The sequence below is a fragment of the Saccostrea echinata genome, unplaced genomic scaffold (assembly GCF_033153115.1).
Source record: "Saccostrea echinata isolate AGI-Se365-2 ecotype Australia unplaced genomic scaffold, CSIRO_AGI_Sech_v1 ptg000001l, whole genome shotgun sequence".
Classification (NCBI taxonomy): Eukaryota; Metazoa; Mollusca; class Bivalvia; order Ostreida; family Ostreidae; genus Saccostrea; species Saccostrea echinata.
The window spans coordinates 35919620-35945703 of record NW_026889750.1 but is presented as its reverse complement, the minus strand read 5'-3'; the positions used below and the strand labels follow the sequence as shown (position 1 = coordinate 35945703).

The window sequence follows — 26084 nt, the reverse complement described above, 5'->3', positions numbered from 1 at the left end:
TTTTTTTACAAAATAGCTGAAATATAGTCATTCCATGATATTCAACCAGATTTATTTTAATCAAAATATAAATAAGTGACTTATACTATATATATATATATATATATATATATATATATATATATATATATATATATATATATATATATATATATATATATATATATATATATATATATATATATATATAAACAGTGCTTTTTGTTAAAGAAACTGAAAAGAAAAAAGAATAGAAAACGTTTCCATTACACAATTATATTAGAAACAATCTATAAATGACCCTTGAACTGAGCGTATATGTGACCATAATTGTTTTCTTACACTTTCCGCCACGATTTCCTTTTATCAACAGAATTATAAATCTACAACGTATGCTCAAAATATTACGTAAATTCGGCATATGAATTTGTAAGGATAAGTGCCTGATGACGTCTCCTGTAACTTGGTGCCAGTATCTGTACGGAGATAATTTCCACTGCTATCTGGCTCACCGGGTACCCATCGAAAGTAGGTGATCGTTTGGCCATCATCGTCCACGAAATTAGAACCACTGGAGCGTGTTCCCTGAAGGTATATCGCTCCTGTGTTGTAGCTGTCTGTAACGTACATGAATTGTGAGGTGGTTAAAATTAAATTCATGAATTGTGCTGTGATATTTTGAGGTGTCTCGAATTGTTTGACATGATTGATTTGACAAAGGAATTTCCCACCACTCAAATAAAAAAAATTATTTATTCCCACTCATGGATATCATTTCATAACTCCTTCCAAATGCTAAATGTAATTGATGTCAAAGTTACAGTAGGTGTCATTGACTTAAATCACTATGAAATTCTCTTATTGATAAGCCTTTGAAGCATAATGCCTGTTTTTCATCTTTGAATGTTAAAAAACAAGGAAAAAGCAAATACCTATGATATTTACAGCAAAGCTGTAAATGGAGTCGGAATTGATAAGTAACAGTCGGCTATTGGGGTGGTCTGACAGACATTGAGATGTAGCGTCAGAATGAATTCGTGCACTACTGTGGAGTTTGAAACAAATGGACATCGAAGATTCCCATGTATAACCGAGCTCGTTACAGGAAATCGTCTCTAGAACAAACATTTAAAATATATGTTTCAAACATTAATATCAAAGATAATGTTTATACGTTTGATACATGTACATTTCCTACTTCAAAAAATGGATTACTGCAGAATTTTTCTCCATAATATTATCCGATAGAAAGATGTATATACTTAAAAGTAACACAAAAACGTTATTCATGCAAAGAGACACTGGTTACCATCTCCAAAATATATAACTCTTCATGGTTAACAAAAGCTATTTTGATAAAGCCTGTTCAACAATCCATCATATAGGACAATTTGGTCATATTAATTAGTCCTTTTGAATAAAAACCCGTCAAAACATTTTCAAAGTTTAAAAGTTAGACCCGTCAAGGAAAAATGAAAGAAAAGATATGCATCTTAACAGAACTCGTAGGTTGGACATAAACAATATCTATGCCAAAAAATAAAATTAAGTACAAAACTCTAAGGGATAAATTTTTTGAAAAGGTAATTTATGCTAGAATTGAATTTTTACTTACTTGATATCTTTGAAGTAAACGATCGGGTTCCAGTTTTGAAGATCAAAGAAGGTGATGTAATCTCATAAACTACGGCGTGTCCTTGACAGATATACTCAGCTGTAAGAAACACTGAAATGCAGTCAGTTGTTGAAATGCATTTGTGGACGCATCGCACAGCAGAGCTATTTGTCTTATAAAATATTGCCGGATCAGTTGTAAGTTTTCCAGTCAGAATAGGTACTACTTTATAATTATAGATGTCCAGATTGGTGAAAATATTTCTCACTTGATATAACAAAATGATGATAGTTTTTGATAAAAAACGCATCCTCGATAAGATGAACTTGAAATCTGTGACGAACAGTTTTTAGAGATTGCTTGTGTCCAAGGTGTTACTTCTGCTAACAGCATTGATTTGATTTTCAAAAGAAAAGTAATCAATTTTTTTTATCGATGTTCCTTTTGATAAATAAAAAGCTAATGTAACATCTATGTTTTGAGCATTTAATTGTGTAAAAGTTTCATGGGTATTGGGTTTTAACGGTTTACATTCTATAGATTGACACAATTTTCTAAAACTTGATTGTTTGAAGAACAATCTTCACACAGAGATATGAAGCTTCTACTGCTAAATAAAATAACATAGGTAAAAAAAAACTTCCGCCAAAGAAAGAACATTAGATAAATATTATAGATGAAATTTGAAAATAACGAACGGTAATGAAGCTCATAAGTACATTGAAAAAATTCAAACTGAGAGCAGAGCAAAAACGGACCTCCAGAGGTGGGATCAGATACCATGGAGGATTCAGCATCTCCTGTCGAGCGGTCATACCGCCGTTTGCTCACTGTCATGATCGGATAAATGACAAAATCCGTAAACAATTCAGTGTGACAAAAATATCCTATCAACTTGTATGAAAACATCAGTCAACATCCGACTTTACAATAAATTGTAGATATACTAATAAGGTCTTGTATAGACCATAGAATTTGCGAAATGTTGACTTAAAACTATTGTTGATATCCTTGAATCATCAATTTATTGGTCAAAAGCTTGTCTTGTTTCAGAAATTGTTCGTACGGAGAACATCCTCCTGCATATCAAATCAACTGGGAGACAGAGACTTCAAATACAGGTGATAATGGTATATTGCTTCATAAATAAAGGAAGCTGACGATAGAAAAGCTAAAGTCATCACTTCATCCTAAAGTTTAGCTGTTCGTTTGCCGTTAATGTCTTTCTCCAGTAATTTATCCAAATATGATACAGATGTGTCGGATTCTGTGGGGTCTTTTATATTGAGTTCACAGGGAAATATTATTGAATCAACGAGGACACTCTTACACTTATTCAAATATACCTGTATATCTTTAATTGTTTGAAAAAGAAATTAAAAAAAAAATACTTTGCTTCTAATGAAATATGAAGGTAACAAGCAGTAATCACGTTCATAAGTCCATTGAACCAATATACATGTAATTGTCCAAAGCAAACACGAACCTCTAAAATATCAGAGATGGGACCATGTGCCATGGAGGAGTAAGAACAACCTGTCAACCGGTCACTCCCGCTGTGTGCTCCTTGTCATGATCGAGTAAACGGAAAAATTATTGTCAGTTCAGTATAAAAATAAAAATTTGATAATCTCAACAAGATTATCAAATAGGAATCTTGTTTTCGAATGGCAATGATATGTTTTTGAATAGGAATAACAAGTTTATTGCCTATAAATCACATAATTATCGAAATAAGAATGACAACATTATCGAATAGGAATGGCAAAACTATCGAAATAGAGTAACATTTTTTTCTTATATGAATAACATGTTATCAAATAGGAAACACATGTTTTCGGAAACGAATGATATATTTTGAATATCAATCAGATTTCTTCCAATAGCAATAACAACTTATCGAATAGGAATAACATTTTATCGAATAGTTAATATATATATATATATATATATATATATATATATATATATATATATATATATATATATATATATATATATATATATATATATATATATATATATATATATATATATATATAAATAAATAAATAAATATATATATATATATATATATATATATATATATATATATATATATATATATATATATATATATATATATATATATATATATATATATTAGAATAAGAATACTAAATTCTTTGAATAAGAATAACAAAAAGTATAATAATGCAATGTTTTACACGCCATAGACGAGCAATTATTATAATTATTTTGATTTAATGAATTTTTGTATTTCTGATCTTTTTTAATCATTGTAGCATTTCAAATTATTGGGGTTGTCAACGAGTTACCAGTTACTCGTCGGCGAGTACTTGTCTAAAGGCCCATGTCACAATTTGTGATATTCCCTCGCTGTAACCAAATCGTTGAAAAAGAACAAAGAGTACGTGCAAACAAGTTTATTATAGTGCTCCAAAAAATGCAAAGAATATCTGCACACCTGCACACACACAACAGGCACATCTACAACACTCGCACAAAAAAAAAACAAAAACAAAATAATAATAATAATAATAAAAAATAATAATAGTATCAATATACCGACTATAATAGAGTCAAACCAGACCCGACAAATGTTTCATTGCCATGTGCGAATAAAATCAAAATCGGAAACACTGACTGGCGAGACCACAGAGGTTGACCCAAGACGTTACCGTATACTGTTCATGGACACACAGTCGTTGGTTACTCATGGAATTACGGTTACGACACTGTCCAAAGGCCACACGTCCCTCTAGCCTTCAACGCCTTAGTACGTAGGATTTCCTCGAATGTCTCAGTATGCCATAATGTTCACCTGCTACTGTAAACACGCACATACACAGCTGATCACCTATAATAACACATTATTTAAAGGTCTGGGTTTCCATAGTCGGTAATAAACGCATTCATAAGGAATACTTGAATATGTCGGGTACATTATCTAGTACAAATAAAACTTAACTAAACAAAGTAATGAAATAATAACTTTTTCTTAAAAAAAAAAACAACAAAAAACCCCTTAGCTAACAAAATATACAGTTCAAACTCACCGCTGCCAAAGTTCTCAAAATTACTCTACTGTCCAGTCAGGAAAACTTCTCGAACACACAAACCATTCAGGCCAAATGCACGCAGCAATTTTTCTCGCGACCACACAGGTCATACAACATTTTTACTTAGGAAGGACACACCTTCTCACTTCTACGGCCTGCTCAGAACTAACTTACACGTAGACAAAATTGTTAAAACCGGTCTGACAGCCGTGACCAGCTATCCGTAACGACTATACGATGATAATGAACCTATGGTACACCATAACCAACATAATCAAATTAAGCAAAATTGTGACAGTCCAAGTATCGAATGCTACACTTAACATTGAAGGACTTATAAAAAATAAAATTATACAATATTTCGTCATTTTTAGAAAATCTTCGAGGAAATCCTACTTTCCGAGGTAATCGTACAGTTAACCCAATTGCTTAGCGTGGATTTAAGTCCCTGTCAATTTTTGACAACTTAATCATTATCGCCTCAGTCAGTGGCAGTGCATTGTTTTGTATACAGGCAGGGACACGCCTTGTTTGAAATCAGAGTTAAAACTTGTTCATTGAAATATAGCATATTCTCTTTTATAAGTTAAGAGCTAGCAAGAATGTTTTATCTTCTAAAATCGGAATATTTTTAAATGAACCGGTAATTCTTAATCTATAAAATGTCAGCCATGTGAAGCTGAATTAAGTCACACGGATGGGAGAAATAATACGTAAAATCATCAGGGTATCAGACATAGTAACATACTAGTGCAATCATAAATTAAAATTCTAGGTTTTGGAAACGATATGTTTTAGTTTTATCATGTATCCTTGTTTACGTGAAAAAGCGGACAAGAAGCAGCTTGAAAGGCGCTAAAAGGTATCGCTATGGTAAGTACGCTTACAGTATTTTTGTTTTTACTTAATTCAATAATTAACACTCAAATATCCACGTAAGCCCATTCTTGGATCTGAACTCTGAACACAGGGATCATGACATAGAAAAAAAAACCCTTAAAAAGAGATCATTGCTCATTATAAACGTTAACATTTTACTTGCCACATGTGTACGAGTAGAAACTATCTTTGAAAATGGCATTTTTTTTAATGGTTTTGGCAAACCTTCCAGGGAGGGATGCAGTCACGAAATTCATATTTTTTTGTTTTTTCATTATTACTGGCATCTATCATGTCTATATAATTCATGTATGAATTAGATTGCTTTATCAAAGACAGTGCAATACTCAGTTATTTCGCTTTGTACAATGACGAGTACTCAAAGTACATATTAGTTATCTCCTTGTTTTACATTTGTGTGGAGGCACTACCTTTGCATCTTGCTAGTCATTGGAGCTTTCTGAATCATAATTGAAAAGTCAATGTAAAATTCCAAAGTGTTTTCCTTGTTAAACTCACCCTACCCCACCCCTTTATTTAACTACTTGTTCTGCGCCTGTGTAAATAATGCATTTCCAGTTTTGTTTGCCGTAAACAATTGATGCGTGATCTTTCGATTTTAATGAAAATGTACCAAAAGAATCTAAAACATCACACAATTTTTCCTTTTCAAATTGTTAGATTCTTTTGCTATATTTCCGAAAATACATGTATGTACACTGTTAAAATCAGTGACTTGAAAATAGATGCACTCAAATGCAACTTGATTACCGGTAGATAAACCCTCCCCCCTTCTCTCTCTGGGATATATAAGGGTAAACTAATTTTTAAAACACTTCTTAAAAACATTAATTCATTTTTAGAATCAAAATGGAAGTATTTCCTCATAGTGTAGATTAAAGTGGATTAATGTTGTCACTTAATCATAAAAACAAATCATTTTATTCGAAAGATTTAATGAGACCAATATATCGTCCACGTATCCTCATTTTACGTATACCTCAGGTGAGTATTTTAGTCCACAGGCCTTTTGATTTATAATTCTTAATCTTTTAACGAAAAAGAAAAATACAAGTATATATCTTTAAAAATCTAAAGCTTTTAAAGGGGTCATTATTCTAAAGAGGCCATTTCTTTTCAAGTAGGGTATGCAGATTTTAGGTTTGATGGCGCTTTTTCTACAGACAAAAAGGTCATTTTTCGACGTTGAATAATGATTAGGAGTCATTTTTCTACGTGGGAAAATGACCGGGAGTAATTTTTCGACATCCAAAATGCCCCCCCCCCCGTCATTATTTCACGGGGTCATTATTCGTCTTTACACAGGCTGTTAATTTTTTCTTCCAGGAATTTGTGTGTACCATTACTTCAAGATAAATGTAAATCAAGACTAAAGAACTAGCATTCTGGTACAGCTTTTTGGCATTGTGACATTTTGGATCTGATTATCGCACTAATGAGCTGCACTGTCAGAATTTGTGATGGAATGTGAAAATGTATAAGTCCTTGGGGTGTAGGGGGCTCAGGATAGAAGAGAACCTTTGTTGCCTGTCGATAGTGGATAGGCGTCACTGGTCTTCATCCATCTCCTATACTCTCACGTGCTGGCTCCTAGCGCCAGTTCCTGGTAAACCGCACCAGTCGGTGGACAAACCCACCTGAGGGGGAGGGGTATGTTAACACGGCATCACTGGGCGTACGAACGTCCACTAAAAAGTCACCGGCCAGAGCAGAAGGGATCACGTGTTCGTGATCAAAGCGTGCCACTTGGGAAACGTGGAACTCGGTTGTGGTCAGGAAACTCGGAGTGAAGTCCCGTAGGCGGTCTCTTGTGCACATGTGACAAGACTCCGGCAACTTCTGCATCTGGATTCATCTCTAGCCGTCTTGACAACGTCTTGCCACTAGGTCAAGGTCAAGGTGAATTCAGACGAGAGAGTGAGGTTGGTGGTGCGCGACCCTACTTCACTTAAATCAAAGTTTCAGCGCAAGTCATATCTCATCTCGTAATATCTCAAAGTCCTGTGGCGATTGAAAGTGGGCTACTACCAGAAAGTCAGTGTGGGTTCCTTTCAGGTCGTGGAACAGTGGACATCATGTTTGCTGCCAAACAACTGCAGGAAAAATGCCAGGAACAGAATAGCAACCTATACATAAGGTTCGTAGACCTCACGAAAACTTTTGATACCGTCAACAGAACAGGCTTATGGTTAATAATGGAGAAATTTGGGTGCCCACCAAGATTCATCAACATGATGCGTCAGTTTCATGATGGCATGCAGGCCCACGTTCTTGATGATGGCAACCAATCAGCTCCTTTTGAGGTCACAAAAGGGGTCAAGCAAGGCTGTGTTTTTGCCCCAACCTTGTTCAGCTTGATGTTCACAGCTACGATCCAGGCATTGACATCAGATACCGTAGGGAGGGGGAAGTCTTCAATCTGCAACGTCTGAGATCGAAGACCAAGGTCCACATTGAAAGACTGAGGGACTTTCTGTTTGCAGACGATTGCGCCCTAAACGCATCAACAGAGGCTGACATGTAAACAAGTCTGAACAGGTTTTCGGATGCTTGTGACAACTTTGGTTTGACAATAAGCACTAGGAAAACTGAAGTCATGTTCCAACCGGCACCAAACAGCTCTTACAATGAGCCTAACATCTACATCAAATCTGAGCGCCTCAACCCTGTGGAAAAGTTTACATACCTTGGTTGGACACTATCCAGAAATGTCCACATTGACGATGAATTAAGTCAACTCTGCCTTTGGCCGCCTAAACAAAGCAGTATGGGGCCGTAGAGGCATTACCGCAGCAACAAAGCTTAGTGTGTACAGAGCAGTTGTACTGACAACTCTACTTTACGCATTTGAGACCTGGACGGTGTACCAGAGACACACCAGGAAACTAAACCACTTCCACACAGTTTGTCTCCGGAAAATATTGGGCATCAGATGGCAAGACAGAATCCCAGATACTGAGGTTCTAAACCGGGCAAAAATGTACAGCATTGCTACGCTCAAGTCAACTCTGTTGGGCTTGACATGTTCGTAGAATGGACGAAGCAGCTTCTATACGGCGAGCTAGTAAATGGTACACGTTCCAGGGGTGGTCAGATAAAACGATACAAAGATTCCCTAAAAGTGTCCATGAAGCTGTTCCATATTGAACCTACCACATGGAAAAACCTAGCACTGGATCGCAGTGCCTGGCGCTCAAGCGTGAAAATGGGGGCAAACCTGTACCAGGAAAAGAGCATCAACCTGGTAGAAGAAAAACGTAAAAAGCGCAAAGAGAGGGAAGCGTCTGTCGACACTCCATTCGGACCTTCTTGTCCGGTTTGTGGAAGGGCGTTCCATGCGAAGATTGGACTCATCAGCCATCTTCGCACTCACAACAAAACATAGAAACAGACGAGATGAAATTATGGTCATCTTCGATATCGAAGGACGAACTATCAAGTCCTTGATCTCTGTACCTCCTAGGATCAAGGACATGAGATGCTTGACCTCTGCACCTCCCAGAGTCCAACACTCTGTAATATCATTTTAAACTTTGAGCTGTGAAAATGGAATATCTGACTTTGTTGCTCGGCATATGAAGTTTGTAAATAATTTGGAAAGAAAATAAGTTGTGTATTGTAAATGTGAATATTTGATGTTGCATATGCTTCTGATGATGCTTTTATTGTTTGTTAAGGCCTGTCCTTTGTCATACTGCTTTGTCATGCCAATCCATTTTGTTTGTAAATACACGCGTGCCCATAAACGACATATTAAAGAATTATGTATTCATATTTTCTCTGTTTTATCATTGCACTTTTCTGAGATAAACAACATGTTAACATTTTATTGTTACAGGTGGAGGAGTAGAAACTATCTTTGAAAATATCAAAAATCTAATAGTTTTGGCAAATCTTCAAGAGGGAGTGGAATCACGAAATTCACAATTTTTGTGAAAAAGATTCAATATCCATTACATTCAAATTATTTCTTAAAGATTTTTTGATAGCAGTAAAACACTTTCCCATGGTTTTGATCATCTACAAAAACAAAAGAAAACAAACCAAAAAAAAAAAAAAAAAAAAAAAAAAAAGTGGTAATCCAATTTTTCCCCATAGCTCCCTTTCTAATGAGGAAATTCTTCAAAATTATATGTCAGTTTTGAATATTTTTTGATATTCCCAACAACTAAAACGAAAAAAACCTCATAAAAATCCTTACAAACAAAGATACATAGCTGGTTCCAGTAAATATTCTACCAAGTCATCTCTTTCTTCACTCCTCAATAAAATATTAACAGCAGTGAAGGAGAAACTTCAGGAGTACTGTGCAACAATATATTCGAGAAGTGGTGTAAATCAGATGTGGGTACTTAAAAACTCCAAAGAACTTTTGGAAAATTTGAAATCCCAAAATTTTACTAAAATCGATAGCATCAAAACGTACTACTTTTTCAACACTTTATACAACCATTCCCCACGATAAATTGAAGTCCAGGCTTTTTGACATCATAGACAGCTGCTTTTTCAATAGAAGTGGAACTCGTAAATATACTTACCTTGTCATCGGTCATTTTACAAAATTATTTTGTTTAAAGGCACTCTGATTGTACACACAAGTACTCTGAAGTTGATATTAAAAAGATGCTTGATTTTCTGATAGGCAATATCTATGTAGTTTTTCGACATCAGGTCTTCCAACAATCTGTTGGAATTCCCGTGAGTACCAATTGCTCCCTCTTATTAGCAGACCTATTTTTGTATTCATATGAAGCAGAATTTATTCAAAAACTTCTACTTGCTGTGGCCTTCAACTCGACATTTCGATATATCGACGACGTATTATCAATTAACAATAATTACGTTCATTCTTATGTCGACTCGATATATCCCAGTGAGCGTGAAATAATTGATACCACAGATTCTGACATATCTTTTTCACATTTAGATATTCTGACATATCTGTTTCACATTTAGATGTTTTACTAGAAAAAGACTTTAATGGTAACCTAACAACAAAGCTTTATGATAAACGTGATGACTTCGGCTTTTCAATCATCAACTTCCCTTACTTATGTAGAAATATACACATATCACCTGCATATGAGGTTTATGTCTCTCAGTTGATTCGATACGTGAGAGCATGTTTTACGTATGAACAATTTCTAAAACGAGGCAAGCTATTGACAAACAAGTTGATGAAATAAGGATATCACCAGTCTCGTTTGAAGTCATCTTTTCGCAAGTTTTACGGTCGATACAATGACCTTGTCAGCACAGACAATCTATCATTGAGTCAAATGCTGACAGACTAGTAACTCGTTAATTTTCTTACCTTGTCATCGGTCATTTGCAAAATTGTTTTGTTGAAAACATTTTGATTGTAGACATAAATACTCTGTAGTTGATTTTAGGAAGATGTTTGAGTTTCTGATTGAGAATACCTAAGTAGTGTTTGGAAATCAGGTCTTCCAACAATCTGTCGAAATTTCCATGGATTAAAAATTGCGCCCCGTTATAAGCAGATTTACTTTTGTATTCATATGAAGCAGAATTCATTAGAAAATCTCTACATGAGAGGATAACACTTCCTGTGGCCTTCAACCCGACATTTCGATATATCGACAATGTATTATCAATTAACAATAGTTACATCCATTCATATACCGACTCGATATATCCCAGTGAGCTTGAAATAAATGATACCACAGAGTCTGACACATCTGTTTCATATATTTATGGATGTTTTAAAAGAGAAAGCATTAAGAGTAACCTAACAACAAAACTTTATGATAAATGTAAAGACTTCAACTTTTTTATCGTTAACTTTCCTTACTTATGTAGCAATATACCTTTATGACCTGCATATAGAGTTTATTTCTCCCAGTTGATTCGATAAGGAAGAGCATGCTCTACGTATGAATAACGACAGTCTCGTTTAAAGCCAATATTTTGGAAGTTTTATGATCGATAGAGACCTTACGATCTATCATAAAATCGAATGCTGACTGACATTTTTCATACTTATTATTACGCCATTATTCATGCACTTAATTGTCTACGGATTTTTCTGTTTGCCCGATATTGAGAAGGAGCACAAGGCTGGTGCGACCGGTCGACAGGGGGTGATTACTCTTCCATGGCATCTGATCCTACCTCTGATGTCTTTAGAGGTCAGTGTTTTCTCTGCTCCAGATTTCTATTGTTTCAATAGACTTTAAATCTTGATTAATGTTCTTTATCCCCATACTTCATTGGAAAAAACGCACACAAAAGTATATTAATGATCTTATGCATAAATTTTAAATTCTATGTCTTCCAACAGGTTTCTACAAACTTGCATACACAAAATGATTTCTGATGACTAGATTTATTGAATTTCAACAGAAAAATAATCAAATTTGTATTTGATATTTAGTATTTCTTTTTCTAATTACCAATTATCAAAAATGCACATATTGTAATTTTTATTGCTTGATTGTTTTGTGTACTGTAGATTGACAGTTTGCTAAACATGCTTGTTTTAGACCTCTGTTAAAAAATTCGAGCCTTTGTACAAACATAATTCGAAATATATATATAAAAAACTTGAAGTTGATAGCTCATGCATACCAAAAATAAAAAAATACTATTCAGAATGTATATCATAGAAAATAAAAGAACATGAGCGAATAAGCGAAGAAAAAACACCAATGTTCGACAAATAAGAAATTGAAGAAGTTATCTCAACCATAACAAATTTCTTGGATACATAATATAAATACTTTATATATAACCTTGATTATGTGTTACAAGTCCATAAGAATTGAATTTATTTGTCTATGAGGTATGGTGCAAACACCAAAGAGGGCAAAAACGATAATTTCTCTATGCTAAAGAACCTTAACAAATTCTAATGAATTTCAAATCACAAATTAAGAACAAAATAAAAAAAAACCATTATTCATTACTTAGCGCTTCCCAGTACTACTTTGATTTGTTGATTTGCTTTTGTATTTACCCCATTCTCATCAGAGTGATTTTCATAAATTTACTAACTTTTGAGGTAAAACATGACTGCATTTCCACTTTTATTGACCGTATTCAGAGGATGATTAAAACTCGCTTTGTAAGGATGCATGGAAAGAGTCGTGCACGCTAACTCTCGATTCCCGCCTACATTTTACATTCACATAATTCAACATACTTGACATTTTTTCTTCAACTTTTACTTTCTTTCAATTAAAACTCTTTTTGAAAAGGGTTGTAAAATTTTGTCCATTGAAATAAGACTTTAAAACGTGACCGGATTTTAAGATACTCAAAGAAGTGGATAAATCACCAGTGAATCTTTCACAATTTAATTCACATTTAACTATATCTGAAATTTGTAAAATTTGAAAAAGAGGATCGATATTCTTCGGTGTATATTTGTCTGTAAACAACCAACCAAACAAACAAAAACAAAACAAAACAAAAAAAAAACATTGGAATGAAAATAACATTTTTTAATACCTAAAATAGATTTTTTTTTATTTCTTAGGGTGTTAAAATATTTTTCATTTATTTCTATTGTAAAATCCGTGAGTTTTTTTTGAAAAAAAATATAGCGTTTTCTCTCTTGTTTTTTGATAAAATATTTCATTTTTCATTTTTAATCTTATAAAAATAATAAATCTATAATAGAAATTTAAAAAATAATTGAAATTTGATAACTTTTTAAAATTGACTTGGAGATAGACGTACGGAATTCTTTCACTCGCAGTTTCATATCAAAATTCTTTTTAGAAATTTGTCTGATTCAAATTGTATTCAGTCGGTTTTGATGAGAAACTTTGTCTTTATACGCGTAATATGTTTAGAATTTATATAATTTTTTTTTTCTTCCTACCAACTTATTTCTTCACTTGAAATTGGGAGCTCTAGTTTTAAAATAAACATTTTGATATGACACAAAATAACATTATGCATTTATTGACTGGGTTCGAGGGCAACATGAGTTTTGTCGAACCCAAGAACCAAACTGTTTGCCTGAAACTGTCTGTCAATAAATGTTTTATAATTTTTTTTGGACATACATGTATCTTGTGCAGTCGTCCATGATATCAATTTCCTTTACCAGCACTGCGTTAAAACTCGGTCACTGTCGAACACCAATGAATGCAAATAAGATTTAGCTTAATCCGACCGCAGTGTCATGTGTCGGCCATAAGCTATGTGCATAAACTTTGTAACGTTAATGACCCAACACATCATTTTGTGGTTCGCAAAATCTTGAAAGGCTGTCAACAGTTAAAAACTTCTCCAGATACTAGAATGCCCATTACTAAGCCCATCCTGCTAAAACTTTTATTGGCTTTACAAAACACTGTATCTGATAACAACAATATCATTATGCTTCGTGCTATTTTCCTTTTGGCTTTTCATGGATTTTTTCGCCTAGGAGAATTAGTTGTACAAGACAAAGAACACGTTACTAGAGTTCTTCAAAGGGCTGATCTTAATTTTGTCAAAGATCAGGGTGTACAAATCAGGCTCAGATATTTCAAGCACATGAAAAACAACCAACCTGTAACCATTTTGCTCTCCCCTAGTAAAGATGTTCAAATATGTCCTGTACGTGCCCTGTATTTGTACACTTGCAGTTTCAGCCACAAATCTGGTCCATTTTTCTCCTTTAAATCTGGTGCACCAGTTTCCCGTTCATTTGTAGTGTCAAACTTGAAAGCAGCTTTGACATTTTGTAACTTAAATCCAAACCTTTATAAAGGACACAGTTTTAGGATTGGTGCGGCAACAGAAGCCGCCCGCCTGGGTTTTTCTGAAAGTTATATTCAGCAGCTTGGTCGATGGCATTCAAATGCCGTTCAACGGTACATAAGGATCAATTCATTTTCATTATAAACGTTGAAGCAATCCGTTTAATTTCCATATTACATGTACAATTACTCCCATTTAATTACACCCTTTTATGAATAATGATACAGGGGGAAACAGGCCAGTATTTGACTGCTGTTTCCGGAAATAGGCCAGTATTTGACTGCTATTTCCCATAACATACCTATGTTAGCAGGATATTTTTGCTTGATGAATAGTTTTTATGATTGATTTTTTCTTAGTTGAACAGGCCAGTATTTGACTGCTGTTCTTATGTGCCATGAACATTGTTGTAGGCCAGTATTTGACTGCTACACAATGTATGCTTTACTGTATATAGACTATACATTTAGTTTTGCCCCCAACTCATGACATTCACTTTGTGACACTTTGTTTTAGATATTTTCAATGTTCTTGAATTTTGTTGTGTTTGTTAAAATTTAATTTGTATCCATTTTACACGGTATTGCACAGGCCAGAATCTGTCTGCTGTGCTTATTCAGTCATCATTGAAATTGCAGTTTTAATTGTTTTACCTGGCTATTCTTGGGTGGCGCAGAAAGTCACATACTGAAGGCAGCATGTTTCCTTTCTTTATGGCTTTTTTGTGCACCACCTTTTTGCTTCTTAAGTGTTTTTTACCAGTTATACTATTGGCTGGGCTATTTTTGTCATGTGTTTAGCAAGAATTATGTCATGTGACTAGTCAGCATTTTTAACTAGTCAATTTGTCATGTGACTAGTCAGCATGTTTATCTAGTCAATTTGTATGTACTATATATTTTGTTTTAAGCCCAGCCAATTAATTGTGATATAAGTTTATGTAATAGTTAAATGTAGTTTTTAGTCATTTGTTAGTTTCAATAAATGACATTTTCACTCGATGTTTCTTTCTTAATACTGTATATAAGAGGTTAAGCAAAAACAAGCTGCGAATAGCCAGAATTGTCCCCTCTCACTACAGGGAAAATTTGTGGATATAAATAAACATTTATTGGTACAATAAATTGTTTTATATGCAAAATTTTTGTATTACCAATAACTTATGTAATTTATTATTTAATCATTATCCCTTTGGGTGCCCCTTACACTTACTACTTGGTCTTTACGATATTGACCAATCAGATGAGGTTATGCATATCACGTGGTTAATTCACTCTAGCCATTTTCAATCGGAGAAGAAGCCACGGAATTTTCCAACAACCTCCTCTTCCCCTCCACCACCCTTTTGTGTAATACTTGCTATCTACCTCATTTAACTTGTATATTTTTGATTATGAAAAATGTATAGATTTGATGTTGGTTATTATTTGTATGTTTTAACATTTATGTCCTTTTGTGCACTGGCTTTTTTGTGCACCACCTTTTTGCTTCTTAAGTGTTTTTTACCAGTTATACTATTGGCTGGGCTATTTTTGTCATGTGTTTAGCAAGAATTATGTCATGTGACTAGTCAGCATTTTTAACTAGTCAATTTGTCATGTGACTAGTCAGCATGTTTATCTAGTCAATTTGTATGTACTATATATTTTGTTTTAAGCCCAGCCAATTAATTGTGATATAAGTTTATGTAATAGTTAAATGTAGTTTTTAGTCATTTGTTAGTTTCAATAAATGACATTTTCACTCGATGTTTCTTTCTTAATACTGTATATAAGAGGTTAAGCAAAAACAAGCTGCGAATAGCCAGAATTGTCCCCTCTCACTACAGGGAAAATTTGTGGATATAAATAAGATTTAGCTTAATCCGACCGCAGTGTACCGTATGCGGTCCAATATTTCATCGAAAGGTCCATTATCTCACTCTGCGGTCAAACATTGATTTTTTTATGACCGCTAAGTAAAACATTGGATTTTTTAGTATAGATTTATATAGGAATTTTTTTTAAAAGGTATACGTTTTTGGCTGAATTTTTTAATCTCAAGAATAAGTGGCAAGTCAAAAAAATCTATCAATTCGACACTATTATCTGCAATGTCGACGCAAGTAGCTGACAAGTCGACATAATTATTTGACAGTGTTTGGAGAACTATGCCTACATGAATTACAGTATTTGTTTAAGATTCATCTTCATATACATGCATTTTAATTTCATTTTGATTTTTTTTTTCAACTTATCGTACTCTAATCTCTTCACACCACCATTAGATACATGTACATAACCCTCTATGGGGCCCTTGCTGGCTCGTCAGTTTTCTATTTTGTTCAAAGTTTACAAAATATACACAAATGCAGTGCTCTTCACCAAGAATACCGTGTTATAGAAATCTGATTGAAGAAAACTAAAATGCAATATATATGATATTCTATTTTTGTTTCACCTCACTCACTATTCTTTCCACATCACTTCAAACATTTCAAACTTGAATGTTAGTGAACGCATTCTAAAAATATCACAGTGACTCATCTATAGTTAACACTTGAGGTCTGTTTTCCTTGCAATTGTTTAAAAAGAAGTATTAAAAATGCATTTTCAGTATGGTCTTGTTGAAAGCATTCATAAAAATCTTTGTTTTCTAGAAAATATTCACGATAGTATACCTTCTTCATCCTTTTATATTTTTATTGTCAATCTTTTTCTCAAACAAATTAAATACTTAATTTTTGTACATTTAATAAGTATTTTACAATATTTTTTTCTTTTAAAAATATCCTCGTGAATTTAAATTATTATGATTTAAATAATGGGTAAACCTAAACCTACAGTCAGATAAACAACAGAAGGAAATTCCGAAAATTCTAAAAACAAACTATAATTCAAGGGATTGAACGTGTTGTCTTAAATTCTGATATTCATAATTAACATTAAGATACAGTTAATATTGCATCACTATTCTGTTAAAAACTAATAAAGAGTTCTCAATGATACTTTTGGCAACACAATTATTTCCTTAATTACAATCTTAATAAATTCAATATTCCACTTTGTTGCTTCATACATCATTGTTAAATTGACAAGTTTGATGAAAAACACTAAGAAATTTAGGTATCCGTTATATGTATATAAATAAGGTAGAATATGCTGAGAAATGTTTTCTGCGTTGAAATACATAAAATATTTGCTTAAAAAATGATTTAGGAATATAACTTAACAACTACTTGTATTAACAATAGTATAGCAAGATTCAGGATATTAGATATCACTCAGAAGAGTGTATCACTACGTGCTAATCGAATCAACATTCGAGGAATATGTCTATTTTAAAAGACGTCCCTTTTTAGCATTTATAATTGAGGAAAGTGTATATAAATGATCCACTTTAATAATAGAGTGAGCCGGTAAGTGTAGCTTGGTACTAGAGACAAATTATATTTGTAAAAAAAACGGAGTGATTGATCTATGTTGAAATACATTTAAGATTTTTTTTACTTAAATAGTGAATGTAAAAAAACAGAAACAATGTCACAGTCCACGTTAAATATGACAACAGAAACTTCATCAAATGAGGAAAGTCGTTCTGCAATGGAGTTGATCACAACCACCCCTCTGGAGTCTACAACATCAGAAAGCAGCACAGAAGTAGAGAACAGTACAATGATACAGACAACCACATCAGAAATTTGCAATACTTCCGTCACAGAAGAATTGACAAAATGTGTTTTCTCTTCGTCGATATCCAGTACAACAACTGGTATAATACTTAATGAATATATTTCTGCTCTTGAGAATTGATATGATATCTGTTAGAATTGACAAAAAATGCAAAAATAATGAGCAATCTTTTTAGTGAGACTGTGTGTAAATTATTTATTATCATACATAATAATAATGGTAATACTGGCTGTTTGGATATGCAAGACAATTACTTAATAGTAACCGTATTAGCTTCCCCGACTGATATGGATCATGCAGTGCTGATATGGATCTGCAGTGCAGTGCTGATATGGATCCTGCAGTGCTGATATGGATCCTGTAGTGCTGATATGGATCCTATAGTGTAGTGTTGATATGGATCCTGCAGTACTGATATGGATCCTGTAGTGCTAATATGGATCCTGTAGTGTTGTGCTGATATGGATCCTGCAGTGCTGATATGGATCTGCAGTGCTGATATGGATCCAGAAGTGCTGATATGGATCCTGCAGTGCAGTGCTGACACGGATCCTGGAGTGTTGATATGGATCTGCAGTGCTGATATGGATCTGCATTGCTGATATGGATCTGCAGTTCTGATATGGATCCTGCAGTGCAGTGCTGGCATGGATCCTGCATTGCTGATATGGATCCTGCAGTGCAGTGCTGACATGGATCCTGCAGTGCTGATATGGACCTTCAGAGCTGATATGGACCTGCAGTGCTGATATGGATCCTGCAGTGTAGTGTTGATATTGATCCTGCAGTACTGATATGGATCTACAGGGCAGATACATATCACACCCTTGCAGACAAAACATTACAAAACCTGTTATTGATAACACTTTTTTTTCATTGAATGTCTCTATTAAAATATTCACGTTGATTTTATAATGCCGTCATTTGATATAATAAACTAGTTTATTTTTTAATAACTAGTAAATTTGTTCAGTTAGATGTGTTCTGTATGTTATTACTTAGATGTAATAAGTATAATAATACATAAGTACATTGATACATAATTAAGGCTATTATCATTGTCTATATATATATTTACTTTTAATTAGAACAAATGCTAAGAATATCATGTCAAAGAATATTCTTATCAATTTTCTTATATTCCTTTCAGACACACCTGGAAATGATGGTCTAAAAGATGGAAGTAAAGTATTAAATATAATAAATTATGAAATTCCTTCGTTTTCATCACTTGATTTTTTTTCACTGTCAGCTTGATTTTTAAATGAATATCTCATTTCATCTCATAGATTAAGCATTAAAATTGATAAACATTGCCAAATGTGTATGTGTATAAATATAAGAATTAATTATGGTTAACATTCACAGCTACTGCTAATATAAATTAATTAATACTATTCTACTGATAATCAAACCCTTATCTTATTTCAGTTGTGATTGCTGCGGTGCTCGGAGCTTTTGTACTGGTTGTATTTACAATATCGTTGATAATAAATACACAAAAACGGCCGAGGTAGGTATATTTTTAAAAATAAAACCATCATTAGACTGAATGTATTTCTGTTAGTTTCGCAATATATATAGTCTATGCATGTAAATTAATGTTTAATAATTTTAAGATGTTTTGAATAAATAACTTAAAGAGTTAAGAACCGCACTATCTGGCAATACATTCTTCAGTAGTCCGACGACTTGAATATGACAAGTATTTTTTCAGAATTTTCCCCCTAAAAACAAGTGAGAATTTTCAAGTATATCGACTCTGTATTTGCAAAACGTTTTTCGCAAAGTCATAAAATTATGAACTATTATAATTATCCCTTCAATCAAAATATATGCTGTTTTAATTTGGAAATTTACTTTATTAAACAAAATTAAAGCAATAGTCGCATAGCCATATTCATTATTTTTCGAAAATGACCTCAAGAAAACTTTGGTCAAAACTTACACGTACTTGTTATTAGAAAGGAAAGTTTATATGCCTATTTTATCAATTGTTTATGAATGTACACTCTCATAACTTAATTGCTAAATGATGATTGTCGCCTTTATTGTAAAATCTCTTGATATAAACCCATTGAAATAATCACTCTTGAAAAATACATTTTTAAAACATCATTCAGCAAAGTCAAGTATGAAGCACCGAAAGATGGTAACACAGAAAAGAAATTTATATATACCCGGACAGCATTATATGATGAAATAGACCCAGACATAGAAATAAAAGTTGTGTCAACAGCGGGGCCAAATATTGAAGAAGAGAAAGCTACACAGCATAAACAGGATGTCACGGTAGAGAGCAATCCGTACGTCGATTGTCCGGCAAACGTTTATGATAAAACATTTAGTCCCAGACCTTGTGTGTACGAACTACAGCGCAATATTTACCACACAGTTGATACGTGTGCAGATGATGTGAGAAATATAAAGGCGAATTAAAAATATTATCTTAATGACATTATTGCTTTCAAAGATTTAAATTCAATAGAATTTAAAATGTTTATTTTAAAAAAGTTGGATTATTGTATTTTTTACAATTTTGGTTTTTAATGAATACTAATTTCAAGTGTTTACTTGTAAAATATTAGACTGTTGAGTGTTAATTTCCTTATTTAATAAACAAACACTATATATGCACTGCAAAAGACAGTATACTTATGCTTCACGTTACTCTCAGTATTTGTGGTAACATGGGTTATGCATAAATATGTCATTGTTGTTTGCCAGGAAATTCCTGATGTACAAACGACTTTTTGTTGTAGTAATTAATTAACAGGAAATAAGGCTCAAATAGATCCCAACAGCAGAATATCTAATTCAAAACAAAATAATCGGGGAGGGGGGGGGGGGCGCCAGGTTTTGTTTTTTACTGAAATATGCAGACTGACAGAAAATGTAAACAGATGATCTGCTTCTAGACAGAATTAAAAATATTAAGGACTCTACCTGTATGGATTTTGAAATTAGATTAATTAAATGGTATCCGGACAATCACGGATCAAGTCTCGTTATGTAATTTTTAAACATCTCTTGGAATCTGAAGTAATAAGAATTAAACATTCTGATTTTTAGAAATAATTTATTTATATGAATCTACAGCTTGGCATATTTCATTTTAAAAAATATAATTCTCATAAACATTTTTGCTATGTCTCTTGTTCAATGGAAAATTTCATTTTGATATTGTAAATGATACTGTATGATTTTGTTTTTTGTAGATATTAATTTACAATTTATATATTAATTCATTAATTTAGATATTGATTAAATGTAATAACGATATATATATATATATATATATATATATATATATATATATATATATATATATATATATATATATATATATATATATATATATATATATATATATATATATATATATATATATATAATTTAAAGTGTTTTGTGTGTATATCTGTATTCAGTCGGTGGTTAGATGATAAATGCTAGGACAAAGGTCCATTAAATTTCAGAACTCGTGCCCAACAAATTCAATTCAAATCCAAGATAAAAATCGATACATTATACTCATTATGATCAATTTTTTTTCCTAAAAAAGCAATAAAAAGATTGTGTATAGTTACATTTTTAAATTTATTTACGCTCCTTTGTACATGAATGCACTTTTTTTTTTTTCAAAATTTAAGTACCAGTCCACATAAAAATCAGACAAAGGGTGATATATGAGGGTTCTCAGAATTTGATGATTTTCCACACATAGATTTGTTTTGAACTATGAACAATGTATGTAAAATGAAAAATGTTTTGAGTCATGGTTACCATGGAAACCAGGCCAAAGAAATTTCCTTAGCAACCAGCAAATTTTTCTGTGTTGATGGACAAAAATTCACCAATCTTTAAGGCTTACCATGAAAATTATTCTCAATTACTGGTGTAATAAAGATACGAATTTTAAGTGTTTTAATAATGCAATAAAAGAATTTTAGGTCTTAAGTTAGCTCTGTGCTAGACATTGGAAGGTACACATGTTTTGTAATTTTTGCTGATTCAGCATTTTTCATGATTTTGGCAATATTCAAGGCCAAATTTTAAAAAAGGCCAGATTAATACAGCTGTTGCCTGTATTTCACATAAAAGCAGATGAATTTCTCTTTTAGAATTTGAAGTCAAATCCACGGGCCTTTTTGAAAATCGAATCTGTTGCCTAGCAACAAATATGGGCATTTTGATACATAAAATGAGAAACAATGTAAAAAGTTTACGGAAAAATCAAATTAATTGTTATCTACAAAAACGGAAAACAAATTTTAGAATAGTACAATTAAATTTGGACTTCCTAGCAAATTATTGTATAATTATTTATCTCCATAGCAACAACAGGTTCTCCATAGCAACGGGGGCAAAGAAAGTCAATTTTGACATGTATTCATGTAATCTTATTAATATTTATTCAAATTAAGTCAGAAAAATGTCGTCGAGCAAAATTGACAATGAAATGTTGGTCTTATTAAAGTTTTTTTTTTTGGTACTTAATCAACCCATGGCAACTATTACCAGTACATGGCAACCAATGTACCCTATGCCTCCTGTAAAACAGATTTGACTTTGGGATCATATTGTTTGTCATGGAATTGAATATTCAATTGATGTGTTGATGATTGTATATGTTGAGAGAGAGGAAAGAATATAAAATGTTCTATCAGTTGTTGTCATGGCAACATGCAGTCTCCTAATAATTAAGCCATGGCAATATGCAATCCCCTTAGCAACTAAACATAAAAATTCATAATTCACCGAAAAAACATTCCAGTTCAAAGTAGGTACGAATGATGTCGAATGGAATGTAAAACAAATTCTGCAATACAGACAACTTAAGCATGTAGCAGGTCTTTTCAAAGTATTTTATTGCTTTATACACCTTAAGTAACAACACTTGAAAAGTTAAGAATTAATTTTATTAAGAATGAATGTAACAACAAATCTCTTTTTTTTACTCCCACTTCGACCAGTGCATGTACCATTTTAGCCCTCTGTGTAAATTTATTTAGAGCTCTCAGAAGTGTAACTTATTTAAGCTCTCTAAAATGAATTGATCAAGATTCCTCAAATTACTGATACAAAGAAGATCGGCGAACAAGGCAAGCGAAGAGCCTATAGTATAACAAACATAAAGGTGAAAAATTAAATCTCAATTACAAAATTTTCTTTGATATTTCATCTAACATTAAAGTATACTTTATGTAAAATTTCCACAATTTGCAAAAATCTCACGAAGATTGAAATTATTTGCCTATGAAATAGCATACACGCACACTAAATATGGCAAAACGATCATTTTCTCATACTAGAACACATTTTTTTTTATATGAGTGGGTCATCGCTCCATTTTATTGAAAGGTTACCGTCAAAGTTTGCATAAAAATATACATTTTTTGGTAAACAAAGACATGGAGCAAAGACCCACTATACCTTAAAAATACACTTTTATGACACAACATTCGCATCCTCTGAGAAATACTTTTAAGTCCATTTAGTCAAGGGTCATATCACTAACATGATTTAAATGCCACTATTTATCAGGAGTTGTATAGCGTAGTGGTTAGCGCGTTGGTATGAAAGGAAAATGATACTCAGGATTTTTATTGCTATGGGGTTCGATCCCCATGAATACCCCATTAATTTTTAATAACAGAATAATTTTTGCCGGGAAAATTTTCCTCGGAAAAGTTTCATCATAATTTCAGGAATTTCAATAAAAAGAAATTTACTAATACTAATTTCACAAATTGAATTTGATGTTTTACATATCTGAAGCTATAGGCATTCTGCACGCCTTGTTCACCCATCTCCTTACATCTATCTCTGATCTGTTACCAAAATAAGGATGTATTCCATAAATAATGTTTTTCATGTAACTTGTACACATACATTAGTGTGTATTGTGGATTAAATCCAAGACATGTGCACGGTATTATTGGCATAGTTTCAATGGCTGCATTTCATTTCAAGAATTTTTTGAAATTTTCATCTTTTATTTCCAACATTTTAAAGTTTTTATCTCCGACATTTTTCAAGTAGTACTTTTCTGCAATGAAAGCAGGATTGAAGACTTCACTTATGAAAAATTTTAATTAATAAATCATGGAGAAATCATTGAAATCCAAATAATGAGTTTTGCTTGAAGCCAAAATAATGATTAAAAAGATTCCCTGAGACACATGTAAGTATTGTGAACTTTCGTCATCTCCATTTTTAAATGTTCAGATTTAAGTTTGAAATCAGATATGCTAGGATGGAAATTATAAGGCATACAGAAACCAGTCGACGTAAAAACAGGCCCATAGGAAGCAATTTCAGTTGGGGGGGGGGGGGGGAACCAAACACTTTCATTTGGGAGGCACTATCAACTACCAAAAATTCCTTGGCAAAAAAGGTCATCAGACATTATTATTGAGTAGGCACAAACATATTGTAGCGAAGTTTTCTATAGTATTCTATATATCGGCAAAATTATTGGGGGAGGGGGGGGGCACAGGCCCCCGTGCTCCCCCGGTTCCTATGGCCATGAAAAAACCATCATCGTTGAAGGGATTCTCTAAAGACAGAAGAATGTTTTTAAAAACAAAGACATCACATATGCATGTACATGCAGCACAGGGAAAAATGCTATAAATCTTAATGATTCCTGTATAAATGTATTGTATTATATGTTTTTATTTATATTTTGAAAACGTAGTTTGAAATTAATTCTTTAAAAATTCTATTTCCACCTATTTGGCTAACATAAAATTGCCAGAAAGGTATCCTGCAAATATTCTGGAAATACAAAAAATTGTCGGAAATAAAAAAAAAATTGTCGTAAATGAAATAGAAAATGTCGGAAATGCTATGCAAAATACCGGAAATGAAATGCAGTGAAAGAAAAGGTAGAGATTAAGTGAGCAAGCACATACATAAAATTATACTCTATACACCTAATAAAACCCTTAACCCTGGTAATGTTGATCTAGCATATATTGTGTTCATTTGAAATAATTTCCATTTTTCAAAAGATCAGATATAAGCTTGTATCTTTTACTTGTTGTTAAGAAGCTGACATATACGTTTTTGTCTCTGTGTAAGTCCAAGTTATTTCATATCATGGTCTTAAGAATTGGATGAGGTTTAAAGGGGGGGGGGAGGAGGGACAAGTGGAAAAAACAACCTCGAATTTGTTACATATACGTAGGTGTCTATGATAACCCATTTTAAGAAACATTTGAATAAATGTAGGGAGACTTTTTTTCAATGGAGTATGGAACTGATCTTCATTGAATGTAAAGATATTAAAATATACAACAGAAGGAACAATCAACTATGTTTATTAAATATTTACATAAATTATAAAATTACATATCACTTCATTTTGTACAAATTTTTAACATCCAGTGATTTAAATACATTAAATGTATTTTCGGGGCTTGCCGGAAAGGCCTGAGAAGATGCAATTCGGGGAAAAAATCTTAAAGAATCTTCTTCTCAAGGACAACAAGATTATAAGTATATTGATAACCAAGCACCTCATTCAGTGCAGATTCAGTTTGCCAAAATCATGGACCCGATAGGTAATCTGGCATGATCATATTAATTTAGGAAAGGGTCATTTCAACTTCTTAAGAATATATATAGCGAAAATATTCAAATAACAACAGGAACAGTTAGATTCAGGTGAGACTTGTGGCCCATGACCCCTTATTTTACAAAAAGAAATCCTGGAAGGAGATATAGTTTTTTAGTGAGAAATTCAAAAAAAAAAAAATTCAAACGTACATAAATAAATATGCATACAATAGCAGATAAAAAGCAAAAACAGAGATTTAATACATAGATTCCCCTAAAATGTTTTGTTCCTTATTTTAAATGTATGATATTGTTGGTTTCAGTTTAATTTAAATTTGTTTATAACACAACCTGTTTTTAAGTCTACGTTATTCTTTTAGTCTTTCGAAAACCTTAAATCCGAGTCACATTTCCAAAAATGACCAAGTTTTTTGAAACAAAAATAGGATTTTTCGGGGGACAGTCGGCAGTTCATCGGGTGTTGTCTGATTTTGACTTCTTCTTCTTCTTCTTTTTTTTTTTTTTTTTTTTTTTTTTTTTTTTTTTTTTTTGCGTCGACCGGCCAATTTTGTGTCT

At 32.8% G+C, this 26084-nt stretch overlaps 1 protein-coding gene across 1 annotated transcript; it reads right to left on the bottom strand.

Annotated features, from left to right (window-relative positions):
- Window positions 1-200: 200 nt before the first annotated feature.
- Window positions 201-1861, bottom strand: LOC133178809 (uncharacterized). Its single transcript, XM_061313501.1, has 3 exons — window positions 1595-1861; window positions 912-1094; window positions 201-596 (listed from the first exon to the last, which is right to left on the bottom strand). Exons 2-3 carry the CDS (start codon window positions 1048-1050, stop codon window positions 376-378), a joined length of 360 nt encoding a protein of 119 aa, XP_061169485.1. The 5' UTR covers window positions 1051-1094; window positions 1595-1861; the 3' UTR covers window positions 201-375.
- Between the last annotated feature and the right edge of the window lie 24223 nt (window positions 1862-26084).

What these genes read in the sequence shown, in the direction of transcription:
- LOC133178809 (XM_061313501.1), bottom strand. Translation starts at nt 1,050, where the DNA reads ATGTCCATTTGTTTCAAACTCCACAGTAGTGCACGAATTCATTCTGAC. An exon ending in CTTTGCTGTAAATATCATAG is followed by an intron (nt 597 to 911) that starts GTATTTGCTTTT and finishes TGTACGTTACAG; the next exon opens with ACAGCTACAACACAGGAGCG.